Source organism: Pseudorca crassidens, chromosome 9 (assembly GCF_039906515.1).
Source record: "Pseudorca crassidens isolate mPseCra1 chromosome 9, mPseCra1.hap1, whole genome shotgun sequence".
In the NCBI taxonomy this organism is placed as follows: Eukaryota; Metazoa; Chordata; class Mammalia; order Artiodactyla; family Delphinidae; genus Pseudorca; species Pseudorca crassidens.
In genome coordinates, this window is record NC_090304.1 from 27433286 (window position 1) to 27449726 (window position 16441).

At 37.1% G+C, this 16441-nt stretch overlaps 1 protein-coding gene across 1 annotated transcript in view; it reads left to right on the plus strand.

The window, feature by feature from the left end:
* Positions 1 to 16441, plus strand: part of DCDC1 (doublecortin domain containing 1) — a 456279-nt gene that overhangs the window by 420079 nt on the left and 19759 nt on the right. The window contains exons 30-34 of the mRNA XM_067749533.1: positions 3850 to 4035; positions 5444 to 5647; positions 6830 to 7031; positions 10103 to 10255; positions 10977 to 11078. Coding sequence (XP_067605634.1) covers positions 3850 to 4035; positions 5444 to 5647; positions 6830 to 7031; positions 10103 to 10255; positions 10977 to 11078 — 847 coding nt within the window. The remainder of the gene's footprint in view (positions 1 to 3849; positions 4036 to 5443; positions 5648 to 6829; positions 7032 to 10102; positions 10256 to 10976; positions 11079 to 16441) is intronic.

A 16441-nucleotide genomic window follows, 5' to 3' on the forward strand; every position in this document is an offset into this window, starting at 1 on the left:
ATGATAAAAGAGTTCTTATTTGAAATTTGGGAAGGATAAAACTTCCCAATTTTCAACAATATTTCTTCTAAAAGATTATAACTTTCCTTTCCTACTAGTTAAATGATAACCTATCTGATAGAAATTAATATGGTTAATCTGAAGAGTACAATAATATATCAATTCTAGGATTCACAAATTTAAAAAAATGCTTTTCTCTCTTGGACCTGGGAAAACCAACTCTCTACACAAAGGCTCTAAATCAGTAATTAATTCTTAACCTTTTCAGAGATGCAGACCTCGTTGAGAGTCTCGTGAAAATTATGGATATTCTTTCCCCCCAAAATGCACATGTGTACACAGCACTTTTTGTATAAAATTTTAGGGAGTTTGTAGACTCCCTTGAAATCCAATTTGGACATAGGGTAAGAACTTCTTCTCTAGGCCACATTTGCTTGGCAAGCTTAGAAAAGAAAACTAATACGAAGTAACCATTATATGCTAGAAAGCTACTGTATGTTAGATACTGATGCAGTATTAGTTATTTTTACATACATTATCTTATAATAAATAATATAACATAATAAATATAAACAGTATCAATAATTCATTAAATTAAGATTGATGAAGCAACTGAATAATTTATTCACAGTCACACTAGCTATTATATATACAGTAAGCGTCATTGTTGGTCAAACAAACTCCATGTTATAGACCATATTTCTATAAGGTCAAATGAACAGAGCAAGTTAGTCATTTCAATAAATCAAGGAAATTTTATAGAGGAAAATAATCAGTCAAACCAATTGCTTGGTATTCTGTGTATAGAGCCAGCAGCTGACTTGCTGAACTTTTAAACTCTGTTTGCATTCTGTAGACATAGCCTAACCTAGGGAGCTACCCCAGTGTATTGCATTTTCCTTACCAGCAGCAGTTTAAATGTTGTGTTAAGGGTGAATGAATTAACCAAAAATTCAGTTTGCATTGTATACGTGTACCATTGCCAAAATAAAACAATTTGGGAACCATCAAAATAGTAGCACCACAGTCATAGGGATTGATGTCTTAATGAATGAAAATACATTTTCTAGATACTGTCATAGGCTTCTTTTTTTTTTTTTTTTTTTGGTGGTACGCAGGCCTCCCACTGTTGTGGCCTCTCCCATTGCGGAGCACAGGCTCCGGACGCGCAGGCTCAGCGGCCATGGCGCACAGACCTAGCCGCTCCGCGGCATGTGGGATCTTCCCAGACCGGGACACGAACCCGTGTCCCCTGCATCGGCAGGCGGACTCTCAACCACTGCGCCACCAGGCAAGCCCTCAATAGGCTTCTTTAGTGTAATAAGAAATACCATTGGCACACGATTCATCATGAAGTCCGTGTTTTTCTGTACAAATTATTCTGTATGTAGTATTCATTCAATTCCATCTGAGAGGAGATGTTTTAATTTTCTGTCTCCCAGTAATTTTTAGGAAAATGGAAATCAGATGTGCATATAGAGAAATCCATAGTGGAACTTAAGAATTACATCTTCAAAAGTATCATCTAAATGTTGGCTCTGAATTGAGGTAGCTTTAAGTATTTAAATGGAATAGTTGAAGAAATATGACAAAGGCAAAAAAACAAGAACTTGGAATCAGAAGTCACAGCTCCGTACTTCAGCTCTGCCACATACTACTTGAATATCCTTGGATTAAAAACTTCCCTCTCTTAGCTTTTGTTTTCTCATCTGTAAATTGAGAATGATGATATTAACTCTGGCTGTACTTAACTTTTAGCCTTGTGAGGAACAAAGCAAATCAGAGAGTCTATATAAAAGTGCTTTAAAATGTTCATGCATATTCAAGAGTAGAGAGACTAGTTCAGTGAATTCTCATATACCTATCATCCAAATTCAACTATTATCAAGGTTTTGCAATATTTACAAATCCTAGACATGATACCATTTCACCTCAAACTTAAGCATGCACCTGTAAAAATTTGACCATTTTCTTACATTACCATTATGCCATTATCACCTAATAAAATTAACAGTAATTTTTGGCCATCTACTACCCTGTTCATAATAAAATTTCCCAGGTTTCCTAAAAAATTCTTCTTATGGTTGGTTGGTTTGAGTCAGGATTCAAACAAGGTCCCGATGTGACGCTGGTCGCAGAATCCATCCTATAGAATGCCTCTTGTTTGGATTTTTCTGTTTGCTTCCTATGGCATCCTTTAACCTGTTTCTCTGGCTCCCATAATGCCTATAAAAGAAATTTAGCACTGGAGTTTAATTATATTTATGTTCAGCATTTTTTGGACAAGAATCTTCATAGGTTTTACTGTGTATTTCATATTTATCACTTATGCAGGGATACAGTGTGGATTTTCCATGGGCTCAGGTGATTACAACCTAATCTCACATCAAAAAACAATTCCCAATGACTTTTCATTTAGTGTTGCCTTTTTTGTGATCTTTGCCTAAATCAATAATTTCATTAGAAGTTTCAAAAGGGTCAATTTTTAAAAGTTCTATTATGTTCCCTGACATATATTAGCTGAACTTTTAGTGTAAGGAAGAACTTTACCTCTTCAACTAGGTATTTGACTGCCCAGAAATATGGTTTGTAAAGGATGGTAGGATAAATGCTTACATTGTTCTATCTAAATTATCTATTGTAGTGTAGCAAATCACCTGAAAATTTAGTGGCTTAAGCCAACAACCATTTTTATGCTCTGAGTCAACAATTTGGGCTAGGCTGAACTGGGCAGTTCTGCTGGTCTTGCCCAGGGTCACTAATGTGGCTGTAGTTATCTGGTGGCACACCAGTAGTTTGGTGGTGCTGTGGTGTCTGAATGGTCAAATCACATGTCTGGTGGGGGCCTTAGTTCTCCTCAAGGCTTCTTAAGTAGGCTAGCTCAAGTGAGCTCACATTATGGTCTCTGGCTTCCAAATGCAGCCAAAAAAGAACAAGCTGAAATGTGCAAGCACTTCTTATGCATCTGCTTGCATCACATTTGCTAATGCTACATTGGCCACAGCAAGTCACATGGCCTTGCCCAGATTCAAGGGAAGGAGGAAAGGAGCTAGAAACTCTTATTTCTTGATTGGAGGAGCAGCAAAATGGAATTTCAAAAGGGCATGCAAACAAGAATGGGATGGTTTTACTATGCCATCTTTGCAAATAATCTGCCACAATTTCTAATGGCCAATTTCAGAGTTGTAAATTGGTACCAGTTTACTTCTAATGGACTCCAGTAAGTAGTAGTTTTGTTTTTGTTTGTTTGTTGGCTTTTTTGTTGCTTTTTTTTTTTTTTACTTATATTTTTAACATGATTATGAACTCATGGGACTTTACCTATTCAAACATATTTGAAGTGTTTTGGTTATAATTTTATTTTACTCCCAAATTGTCCCACTTTGGGCCAGTGGAATGTCCTTCATGTTGGCGCCTGTGTCTTTTTTGACATAATGCCTTTACTTTTGGATGGATTCTTTTTTTCTGGGCACGCAAGAGATCCTTGCTTCTCTTGTATATTTCTTGCCCCAAATCTGGAATTGGCCATTCCTCCAAGAAACTCTGATTCTGGATACAAGTTATACTCATTGATGTTGAATTGTCATTGCCTCTAGGCTTTTTCAGTCAACAACGTTTGGAAATATTTTGCTCTATAATATAATAGTTATAATTATAATATAATTATAATATAATATAATTATATAATAATTAATAATTAGAGAGCAAAATAATGCATTCATGTTGAGATTTCAAATTTAGCATTTGGGGAATCATAAAAATGCTTTATTTGTATGGCAAAATATTCTACAAAAGTGCTATCATAATTTAGATGCAACCAAATAAAAGCATCTTTACCTCCATTTTCAGGGATACTATTATCTCTCACCCAGTGGAAAGAAAAAAACAATGCTCTGTTTGGCATGTGGGCGATCCATGAGAGCAGAGAAGAGATTGAAACAGTTGCTTCCAGGGCTGCCATTCCTCTGTGCCTCAGCCTCCGAGACCCAGAAGCCCTTCTCACAAGGACCTTTCAAGGTCATCGATGTGGCCAGAGTATGTAATGATCTGAGCTCTGCTAACACATGTGTGGCATCAGTTTGGAAACTTTGATACATTCATTACTTGCCTTGCACTCAAGTTCATCTCCACTCATCCAGTTCATCTTTCGTTGAGGCACCTTTACCATTCCACCTGCATTGATTTCCTTTTCCCCACTGTAACTTAAAATACATTATCTGTTAGTAGTTCGATATACTCTTTGAAGTTAATTGGGCTCTTCTGCAGCTTTAATCGTCTCCTGACACCTTGCACTACTCCCTGTGTTGCTTTTAGATGAGGAAGTAACTGCAAATCTTTACTTAGTGGAGTAGCTTTTTGCCTATATCCACAGGGTAAACTCCTTTTTTCCTAGTATTTTCAGGGCTAATTTGATCTGTTGTTGTTAATGACTCTTCATGTTGGGTGCCTGAATTCATGCATTCATGTCTAATACTATTTTTTTTTAACAGCTCATGGAGAAAATAATCTCTGCTGCTTTCCTGTGATCTTAATTTAAAATGGCACCATTTAAAAAATCCTTTCCTTCAAGTTTAGAAGTGAGAAGAGCTAAGAGGAACTTACACAACTGTATAAAAAGGAGCAATTCCTTAGGGGTGGGAACCTTCCACCTGGTGTGCTCTTCAGGGCTTGCCGGTCTTATTCCCAGGTCACTGTCCTCTCTCCCCTAAACCTGATACACATTGCAGAAGAGCAGGGTCGTAACAGTTGCAATAAACATCAACTGAAACAATCACTGAAGGAAAAGGGGAGTCAGTCCTCTGGGAAAGCCTGCAGGCATTTGGCTTTGCTTTGGTGACAGTAGGGTTGTGTTAAGGAGGTGGGGGTGAGCTGATCGGAAAGAATCCCCAGTGTTACAGCATCTTGGACACAACTTCTCCCTCAGGGCAGCTTCCTGAGTAGCCATGAAAAGGAAAAGGTGAAGTGTGGCGTTCACCACCCTCATTACCATGTGGTTAAGGCTTCACTCATTCCCCTCCTCATTCATCAGTGTCTGCCACCACAGGATGGCATCATCCTGAAGTCAAAGAATAAGAGAATATCTTTACTACTAGCGTCCGTTACTTCAACCCCAGGCTCTCTCTGGCCCTGGCATCCTTCTTCCCCATCTCCTGTCCAGGGGAAGGCAAAGTAGAAAACAGGAGGAGGCCAGAAACACAAGCCAGAGGCCCAAAGTCACCTAGAGACTCAGTGACAGGGCTGGGAAGAGAACTGAGGAGTTCGGACCCAATGTCCTTCCCACTACAGCACCTAATACTTTTAGCATATGAAGTGACATTTCAAAATTTAGATGCCACACCCATGTACACACACAAATCAAGAGGCTGAAGTATAACAAAATAATAAAACTAAAAGAAAAAAGTTTGAGTTGATCTATGTTGTTGTTCTTTTAAAAAAAAATCAGGCTGATTTATCTTCTTATGAGGCTGAAAACACTTTAAGTTATTATGAAGAACGTCTGTTATCTTTACGGATGAAGACCTGCACGCAAGTTGTATCTCATAGTGGCATGGCAGTTACTCACCAGAAGGCAGTGAAAATAATTGCATACAAAAATGGAGATGGATATCGAAATGGGAAGTTAATTGTGGCTGGAACATTCCCCATGGTGAGTGGCTATCACTTAAATGCTTCTCAAATCATCAGAGGTAATGATAATGGTGATTTCTCTGACAAGAAAAAAAGCAGTGAGATTGAGTGACAAATATCCCTGGCCAGTTTTACCAATTTAAGCTGCTGAGATCAAGATCTCTGTTTTCTTAAAGATGTTATTTTTGATGGTATTTCTTCAGATATAGACTTAGAAAAATGAGAAACAGAAAGCCTTTTTTGCCTTCCTTCCCCTTCCAGCTTCAAGTTGTATGTCAGCTCAGTATCCTAAGAGATGCCACCTCCTTTATCATCTGGAGAATCAGAGCACTAATTTGTTGATAGGGGGTTTCATTTCATTTTCAAATTGGAGAGGCAGGAGTTGTGCTAGGAGGGAACATGTGATTTCTGTCTTAGAGGCTGCTCCCCACAGCCATGGGAAGGGAGGAGAGTCCCCAGGACCCAAACCCAGCCTTGTCCTTCCATTGCATGATGGTTGTCTTGTGTCTGTACATTCTGGCCAATACCTTTAACAACATATTTTACAAGCAATGTTAAATATGATATGGAGTTACCCTGGAGACTTCCTTGCAAATACACACACACATAATCATTCACTCACCCCTCTGAGTACGAACAGATTTTTTATTAAGATATTGTTGTTCAATGGACTAAGCAAAGGACAAAAGTTAGCAACTCCAGAATTCACCCTGGGACCCTGGCTTTTGTGGTCTTGGGCAAAAATATTAACCTTTCAGCCTGATTTCCCATCTGCCAAATGGAAGTAATAATGTGTCAGTTCTTGGTTTGAAAGTCAAGTGTTCATTTATTTTAAAGCAGTTCATCTGAAGTGTTAGAATAATTTTATTCATTCTTAAGCACACAATTGAAATTGGATTTCTAGGTTTACACTTCTTAGGAAATAAATACTCTGATGATAAAATGTATTAACATACAATAGCTGCTGTGTTAAATTTTTGGAGCTAAGAATTTTCACAGATGGATTGGACTAATTTGTGAGATTATGTAGGACAATCCAATATCAAAAATCATCTCTAATCAAAGATCAAGTTTGTAGCTATTGCTTTCTGTTTTCTCAAATTAAAGGATTTTCTCAGAGTTCTAAATTAACACGCTCATCATGATTATTCTCAGTTCTACCACTATTTCTTCTCAGTTCCTTATAGTCTGTGTTTTTTAGCTGCTTGCAGAATGCACGGAACAACTTGGTCTTGCCAGAGCAGCCTCCAAAGTGTATACCAAAGATGGAACCACAATCCTTTCCTTGTGGGATTTGGTTTTATGGGCTCTTGATAAATCTTTTATCCAGAGAGACTCTGAGGGACAAAAGGAAGAGGCAGCCCCTGTTGGAACAAAAGAGACACCTGTTAAAAGTATGGAAGGTTGGTTACATTCTACAGGATTTAGCTGATTCTACTTATGTTTGATCATATGAAAGTTAAATGTAATTCTTTCATTCAGTCACCCCTTCGAGAGTTAAAAAAAATCACAGGAAGCTACTCATATGAAATTCTCATAATGTTTTTACCTTGCAGAATAATAAGAAAAAAAATTTTTAATGTAAATTTGATTTCAGCCCCAAAACAATAAATGAATTGCCTAGAATTTATAAAACATGTTTGACAGTTTAGCTACTTTATGCAACATGAGCAGGTTCTGTTCTTAAATTCAGAACCAAAACCAACTGGAGACCGCTTAAGAAAGTGGGACTACATCAATGCAAATCTCTTCCTACTATTAGAAGAGAAGGTGTCCTCTCTACACCTCCTGTCCTCCAACTCCCCTCCCCCGTCTCCACTGCTCCTATGAACTCCCAGAAGCTACAGCAAATGCACCCCTATCACAGCTCCTAGCACATTGTGTTATAATTATCTGTCTACATCTTTGTGCGTTTCATTAGACTAGGTACAACTTGAGGGCAGGGCCTGTGCCCCCAACAACAATTTGGTAAATGAAAAAGAGTCTTGCTAGCAGTGATTCGGCGGTTGTCTCAGGTTTCCGTTGTTGTGTTGAGAGGCATGGTTTAGAGGTTAAGAATGTGGATTTTGGAGCTGAAAATACCAGGGTTCAGCTCCTACCTGTCACTTGTTAGATGAATGATCGTGGGTACTCTCTGTACCTCAGTTCCCTCATTTGTAAAATGAGGACACTAACAGTCACATGAATATATACTAGTTCAGTCTTCATAAATATGAATGTGTATTCATAAGAATATATATACATATGAATATATTTCACTTAGATTAATGCCTGGTTGATACTTAGCAATTTAATAATATTAGTTATCATTATTGTGTGTAGGATTAAGGAGGAAAAACCCACTCCTTCCTGTGTGTCTCTCCTTCATTCTCATACTAGTATCCCATTCCCAATGCTTCTGACACCAGACCTGTGGGGTTTTTTCCCACACCAACTCCCACACCATCTAGCTGGATGTCCTACAATTTAACTCAATTCTGACACTACCTACCTGGAGATAAGGTCAGATCCCACAGGTTAAGGGCCCAGTCTCACAACACTGCTTCCCACTCACCCCATTTCAGAGGTCCAGACCTGTGCTTCTGACTGAGTGGCTATAAATTGGCTCCCTCCTCAGGTTCAATTAATTTGCTAGAGCAGCTCACAGAACTCAAGAAAACTGTTTACTTACTGTTTACCCATTTATTATAAAAGGATATGGTAAAGGATACAGATGAAAATCCAGATGAAAGAGAAGCATAGGGTAAGGTACGTGGGAAAGGGCATGAAGATCTGTGTTTCCTCTGACACTCCACTCTCCCAGCATCTCCATGTGTTCACCAAGCCAGCTTTCTGAACCGTGTACTTTTGGGATTTTTATGGGGACTTCATCATGTAGGCGTGATTGATCGTCAACTCCATTTCTAGTCCCTCTCTGGAGAATGGGGAGTAGGGTTGAAAATTCCAAGTTTCTAATCATGGCTTGGACTTTCTGGTGACCAGCCCCCATCCAGGAGCCCAGCAAGATTCATCTCATTAGAACAAAAGACACTGCTAGCACCCAGGAAATTCCAAAGAATTTAGGAGCTCTGTGTCAGGAACTGGGAGCAGAGACCAGTATTTTTTTCTATTATTTTATAATGATATTATTTGTTTGGTTTTCTAATGAGTTTTAAAAAAAAATTATGTGAATATTTAATGCTTAGCTGATCACTAAAGCATATAGTTCTGCCTTTATTTGGCATGTGGAATATCTGATCTCCACGTTCTGGAAGATTTAAAATTTCAAACATTCTTCTTTCAAATTCTTATTTAAAACCTGCTTGGAGGTAATGTTATTCATGCAGGTCTACCAAGAGGGTATGGCCATCCCTTCCCCTCATATTCTAAAGGTTATCCTTGAATCAGGCAGGGGCATTAGCTGGCTGTCCCCTTTACTGAATCATGACTTGGAGTTATGACATCGGTTTGCATTGAGGAAATTAAAAGAAACAGGCATCAATCTAAAACTCAGTGTCATGCTTACTATAAAGGCGGTGGTTAAAGGCACTGGCTCTGGAAGCAGATGGCCTTGATTCTAATTCTGGCTCTGCCCCCACCTGGCTATGTGACTAAATCACAGTTACTGTACAAAAGAGGAGTAGACCTACCTCAGAGTATCATTTTGAGAATTATATGCGATAATGTATATAGAGGTCTTAGTAAAATGCCTAGCACACAGTAAGTTCTCAATATGTATTAATTATATATTAGGATACTGTTTGCTGTATCACAAATAACCCCTTTATGAAGACCCTGAAATAAATTTCTCTAAGATCTCAGGACCAGGAAAGTTGTATCTTGAGGAATTTATCTCTCTCTGTCAGCCATGTGTATCTTGAAATGGTGTTTTCCTCTTTGCTTTAGCCACAAGGATTCTCAGCGCCCAAATAGTGCTTTATCTCCAGCAAATAAAAACAGTGTGGTATTCATGTCTAGTATCATAGTGGTGATAAATATATTATCTAGCATTTTTTGGATGCTTGCACAATTAACTAGACCAAATATTATTCTAAACACTTTCCTTTTTATAATCATCCCAACAGCAGAATGAGATAGATACTATTAATCATTTAATTGATGAGTTCTCTGAAGCACCTTATCTCTGGCTTTGGTCTATTCCTATACTCCTTTTTCCCCTTCCTTGCTTTTTTTTCTCTTTATTTTATCCCTTTTCAGAGTAGATATTTTGGTAAGCTACCTCATATTTTTTTCATAACTAGATAAAGTGTAAGAAAGGAATTAAAATATGTATTTACGATAAGATTTGTTTAAATTATTTAGTTGCATATGAAGTTTCTGATCAGATTTATGTATTTGCATCTGGTTTGGGCATTAACCTGTTTAAATCAAGTCATTAATGAAGAATAAAATATTTTGAATAAACAAGTGAATTCAGCAAGCAAATTTATTCATTATTCATTGAACAATAGTATATGTGTCATTTGTTTCCCAGGAACAACAAGAATGAAAGTGAAAACCAAATTATTTCCAAAGTCTGTGACATCTGATAGTTTGGATGATATAGATAAGTCTTTGCTCACCCTCATCCTCAGAAATCCTATTGCCATCTGGGTATCTTGCGGTGAACCATTTCTAAGTCCGAATGGTAAGTGTTTTGTTTTTGCTTTCTTTCAAGCAAGTGCATAAAGAGAGAGAGAAATAAATTTTTTGTCACCATAAGAAAATCAGTTAAATGTGTATAATGTCAACATAATAACATCACATTTATGCAAAGAACGGGAGGTTCATCAATTAACATGTGCACAAGGATAGCTATACTCCTATATTTGCACAATTGCCTGTTTTTTTCTTACTGGAATGGAGTATTCTGCATGGAAAGTGTCTAATTTCATTGATAAAGAGATCCTTGGTCTATAAGACTGAGAATAATGATATACATTAGAAAATAACAAATGAGTTTAATTCACACTGAAGACGACCTGTCTGCACATTTTCATTTTTAAGAATTGCACCCTTTAGGCAGTAGGTGGATGTTTAAAAAAATGAATGGTTCCAAGGAAGACTTTCATCACCTCCAAATAGTTTGTGGAAATAGAAAATGAAATATGGCTATTACATATGGTAAATCTATATAATAAAACAGCACTGTTCTTCTTTTTTCCCCCTCCATTCCATAAAGAAATGCCTTAAGCCCTGTCATCTTTCAAATGAAGTTTCTTTTAATGACCCTTACCTTTTAATTACTTGTTTCTAATTGAATTTGTTTCTTGGAGCAGAAAGTTCTTTATAAATTATTGGCTTGCATGATAAATTACTGTTGATAAGAAGAATGCAAGATAAAATATCATGTAGTTTTTTAATTCTAGCTTTGAAGAAAGCAGAAAAAATAAAAAAAAAGAACTGGCTAAAAAAGGACAAAATTTTGGCTGATCTAGACACTATGAAACACAAACTGAGACAGTTAAAAGGTCAGTATGAACTAAATCAAGTATCACCATGTTTAATTATAAACATTTAATTCTTAATTTGCTGGTAGTTTTTTTTTGACCTTTAGATACCAGATGTTTAACTGAATATTATATATTGTGTTACAAAAGTCACTTGAGCAAGTCTAAAACCTATTAATATATCTTTTCAGTACTGATTTTGTATTTGTAAATTTTATATTAAAATGATATCACACGATTTATATATACATTTTTAAAATTTGGAAGATGTGTGGATCATATAACCACCCTATTGGTTTTGAAACAATTCCTGAAATGACATTTTATGGACTTTGGAATTAGTCATTAAACAAAACTTTCTGTTATTTCTTAGGTATTGCTTGGGAAGAAGTTTTGTTAAATAATCTGAGTGAGGAAGTACTAAATTCTTCAAAAATTAGTGTCTTTATCACAGAAGGGAGGTTATCTCGTTATGCGGCATAAGATATGTTATTCATAGACAAAGTGATTGACTGACAATATTTGTCCTCTTCTTCCATTCTCTTTGTCACAGAATCTTAAGTTCCTGATCTTATATTATTCCCAGCACTTCAGACACCAAATGATTCTTTGGGGAATAAGTATGTTATGGACTTTAGTCTGGGAAGGAATACATTTCAGGCTCTGTAACTGCCATAGCAGGATTTCAGCTCCTGAGTATCTGTACCGTCTGGTGTCAGAAACATGTGAATCTTACTTCAATAAATAAGACAATTAGTCCTAAGTGCACTAGACAGCACTCTGGGTTGAAATGGCTGTTTTTCAGTTTTTACCAAAAGAATTATTGGGTCTAACTGAAAAGCATCTATTACTATTGCTAACCTCTACTGCTCCAACTACTTGACACTTGCACTTGAATGTCCCATAGGCATGTCCAAAACTGAAGTTAACACGTCACCATATAGTGACCATACCACCATTTCATTTCATATCTTACCACACCAATGCCTCCTTCCTTTCTTCTGTGGGCATTACCACAACCAGGTGTTCCATCTCAAGGAGCTGGGAGTCATCCTTGGCATCTCCCACTCTCGCTATCTCTAAGCAAATATCAGTAAGTCTTGTTGCTTTGAATCTGTTTTTCAAATGAATTCTAAGGATCTTGATTCCTACTGTCATTATCCAAGTTCAAGCTATCGTCATCTATTCTTTGGGTTACTGGGTCAGCTTTCTGTTCAGTTCCCTCTGCCTCAAACTTTTCTCTCTCCTGTTCTCTTGGATTGCTTCTCATTATTTACTTTTCAGCTTACTCGTTATTTCTCCTAAAAGTCTTCACTAACATTCTAAGTCAGGAACAGTGTGGTTTGTCATAGCCTTAACTTCCCCCAATAGCCCTTATCACTTTATTATACATACCTGATCATATGACTGTCTCTCCTATGTTACATTATAAATTCTATACCCTTCTAATTTGTTCTCTGAATAGTTGTAGAATTATTTAATTAAAGAATAAATGGGATTTCAACTATCCACTCCAATGAGCTTTCTAAGCTCTATTTCTTTATCAAATTAAATCAATAGAAAGTAACATATTAAAAATAGCACCCGAGGGCTTCCCTGGTGGCGCAGTGGTTGAGAGTCCGCCTGCCGATGCAGGGGACAAGGGTTCGTGCCCCGGTCCAGGAGGATCCCACATGCCGCGGAGACGGCTGGGCCCGTGAGCCATGGACGCTGAGCCTGCGAGTCCGGAGCCTGTGCCCCGCAACGGGAGAGGCCACAACAGTGAGAGGCTCGCGTACGGGGTAGGGGGGGAACCAAAAAAAAAAAAAAAAATTCTTTAAAAAAAAAAAAAAATAGCACCCGGCAGAGCTGCTTTTACTGAATTCTGATTTTATATCACGTCTTTAGCTTTTATTATAATTAAATATTAAAAAGGTATTTAAAGTTCAGTTGGCATCATCCACAATATCACTGTAGAAAACAGTCTTTTTTGTCAGATGGTGTCCATTATGGAGAAATCCATTAATGCAGTTTCTCTTAAAATTTAGTACTAAGATAAATCTTGTCTCTACTGCTAAACTGTTATGTTTTCTGCTATTAAATGTAAATTCATTGCTAAGTTATAAAATACCTACTGTGAGGATGGTCTTTTCTAGTTGCTGGGATTAGGAGGAGAAATAATAGCAAGTTTAAATTCAGTAAACTGCAGTCCCTGTTGGATTGTGAGCTTCTGTTTTTTTCCTTTTTTAAAAATTCAATCATTTTATCATTTTTTTAACATCTTTATTGGAGTATAATTGCTTTACAATGGTGTGTTAGTTCCTGCTGTATAACAAAGTGAATCAGCTACACGTATATATGTATCCCCATATCCCCTCCCTCTTGTGTCTCCCTCCCACCCTCCCTATCCCACCCCTCTATGTGGTCACAAAGCACCGAGCTGATCTCCCTGTGCTATGCAGCTGCTTCCCACTATCTATCTATTTTACGTTTGGTAATGTGTATATGTCCATGCCACTCTCTCACTTCGTCCCAGCTTACCCTTCCCCCTCCCCGTGTCCTCAAGTCCATTCTCTACATCTGCGTCTTTATTCTTGTCCTGCCCCTAAGTTCTTCAGAACCTTTTTTTTTAAGATTCCATATATATGTTTTAGCATACGGTATTTGTTTTTCTCTTTCTCATTTACTTCACTCTGTATGACAGACTCTAGGTCCATCCACTCACTACAGATAACTCATTTTCGTTTCTTTTTATGGCTGGGTAATATTCCATTGTATATATGTGCCACATCTTCTTTATCCATTCATCTGTTGATGGACACTTAGGTTGCTTCCATGTCCTGGCTATTGTAAATAGTGCTGCAATGAACATTGTAGTACATGACTCTTTTTGAATTATGGTTTTCTCAGGGTATATGCCAAGTAGTGGGATTGCTGGGTTGTATGGTAATTCTCTTTTTAGTTTTTCTAAGGAACCTCCATACTGTTCTCCATAGTGGCTGTATCAATTTACATTCCCACCAACAGTGCAAGAGGGTTCCCTTTTCTCCACACCCTCTCCAGCATTTATTATTTGTAGATTTCTGATGATGGCCATTCTGACTGGTGTTAGGTGATACCTCATGGTAGCTTTTATTTGCATTTCTCTAATGATTAGTGATGTTGAGCATCCTTTCATGTGTTTGTTGGCAATCTGTATATCTTCTTTGGAGAAATGTCTATTTAGGTCTTCTACCCATTTTTGGATTGGGTTGTTTGTTTTTTTGATATTGAGCTGCATCAGCTGCTTGTAAATTTTGCAGATTAATCCTTTGTCAGTTGCTTCATTTGAAAATATTTTCTCCCATTCTGAGGGTGGTCTTTTCATCTTGTTTATGGTTTCCTTTGCTGTGCAAAAGCTTTTAAGTTTCATTAGGTCCCATTTGTTTATTTTTGTTTTTATTTCCATTTCTTTAGGACGTGGGTCAAAAAGGATCTTGCTGTGATTTATGTCATAGAGTGATCTTCCTATGTTTTCCTCTAAGAGACCTATAGTGTCTGGTCTTACATTTAGGTCTTTAATCCATTTTGAGTTTATTTTTGTGTATGGTGTTAGGAGTGTTCTAATTTCATTCTTTTACATGTAGCTGTCCAGTTTTCCCAGCACCACTTATTGAAGAGGCTGTCTTTTCTCCATTGTATATTCTTGCCTCCTTTATCAAACATAAGGTGACCATATGTGTGTGGGTTTATCTCTGGGCTTTCTATCCTGTTCCATTGATATATGTATTTCTGGTTTTGTGCCAGTACCATACTGTCTTGATTACTGTAGCTTTGTAGTATAGTCTGAACTCAGGGAGCCTGATTCCTCCAGCTCCATTTTTCTTCCTCAAGATTGCTTTGGCTATTCGGGGTCTTTTTTGTCTCCCAACAAATTTTAAGATTTTTTTGTTCTAATTTGTGAAAAATGCCATTGGTAGTTTGATAAGGATTGTATTGAATCTGTAGACTACTTTGAGTAGTATAGTCATTTTCACAATGTTGATTCTTCCAATCCAAGAACATGGTATATCTCTCCATCTGTTGGTATCATCTTTAATTTCTTTCATCAGTGAGTTATAGTTTTCTGCATACAGGCCTTTTGTCTCCTTAGGTAGGTTTATTCCTAGGTATTTTATTCTTTTTGTTGCAATGCTAAATGGGAGTGTTTCCTTAATTTCTCTTTCAGAGTTTTCATCATTAGTGTATAGGAATGCAAGAGATTTCTATGCATTAATTTTGTATCCTGCTACTTTATCAAATTCATTGATTAGCTCTAGTAGTTTTCTGGTAGCATCTTTAGGATTCTCTATGTATAGTCACGTCATCTGCAAACACTGACACTTTTACTTCTTTTCCAATTTGGATTCCTTTTATTTCTTTTTCTTCTCTGATTGGTATCGCCAAAACTTACAAAACTATATTAAATAATAGTGGTAAGAGTGGGCAACCTTGTCTTGTTCCTGATCTTGTTCCAGTGGAAATGGTTTCAGTTTTTCACCATTGAGAATGATGTTTGCTGTGGGTTTGTCATATATAGCCTTTATTATGTTGAGGTTAAGTTCCTTCTATGTCTGCTTTCTGGAAGGTTTTTATCATGGGTGTTGAATTTTGTCAAAAGCTTTTTCTACATCTATTGACATTATCATATGGTTTTTATCGTTCAATTTGTTAATATGCTGTATCACATTGATTGATTTGAATATACTGAAGAAGCCTTGCATTCCTGGGGTAAACTCCACTTGATCGTGGTGTATGATCCTTTTCATGTGCTGTTGGATTCTGTTTGCTAGTGTTATGTTGAGGATTTTTGCATCTATGTTCATCAGTGATATTGGCCTGTAGTTTTCTTTTTTTTGTGACATATTTGTCTGGTTTTGGTATCGGGTGATGGCGGCCTCGTAGAATGAGTTTGGGAGTGTTCCTCCCCCTGCTATATTTTGGAAGAGTTTGAGAAGGATAGGTGTTAGTTCTTTTGTAAATGGTTGATAGAATTTGCCTGTGAATCCATCTGGTCCTGGGCTTTTGTTTGTTGGAAGACTTTTATTCACACTTTCAATTTCAGTGCTTGTGATTGGTCTGTTTATATTTTCTATTTCTTCGTGGTTCAGGCTCAGAAGGTTGTGCTCTTCTAAGAATTTTTCCATTTCTTCTAGCTTGTCCATATTATTGGCATATAGTTGCTTGTAGTAGTCTTTCATGATCCTTTGTATTTCTGCAGTGTCAGTTGTTACTTCTCCTTTTTCATTTCTAATTCTGTTGATTTGAGTCTTTTTCCTTGTTTTCTTGATGAGTCTGGCTAATGGTTTATCAATTTTGTTTATCTTCTCAAAGAACCAGCTTTTAGTTTTATTGATCTTTGCTATTGTTTCCTTCATTTCTTTTTC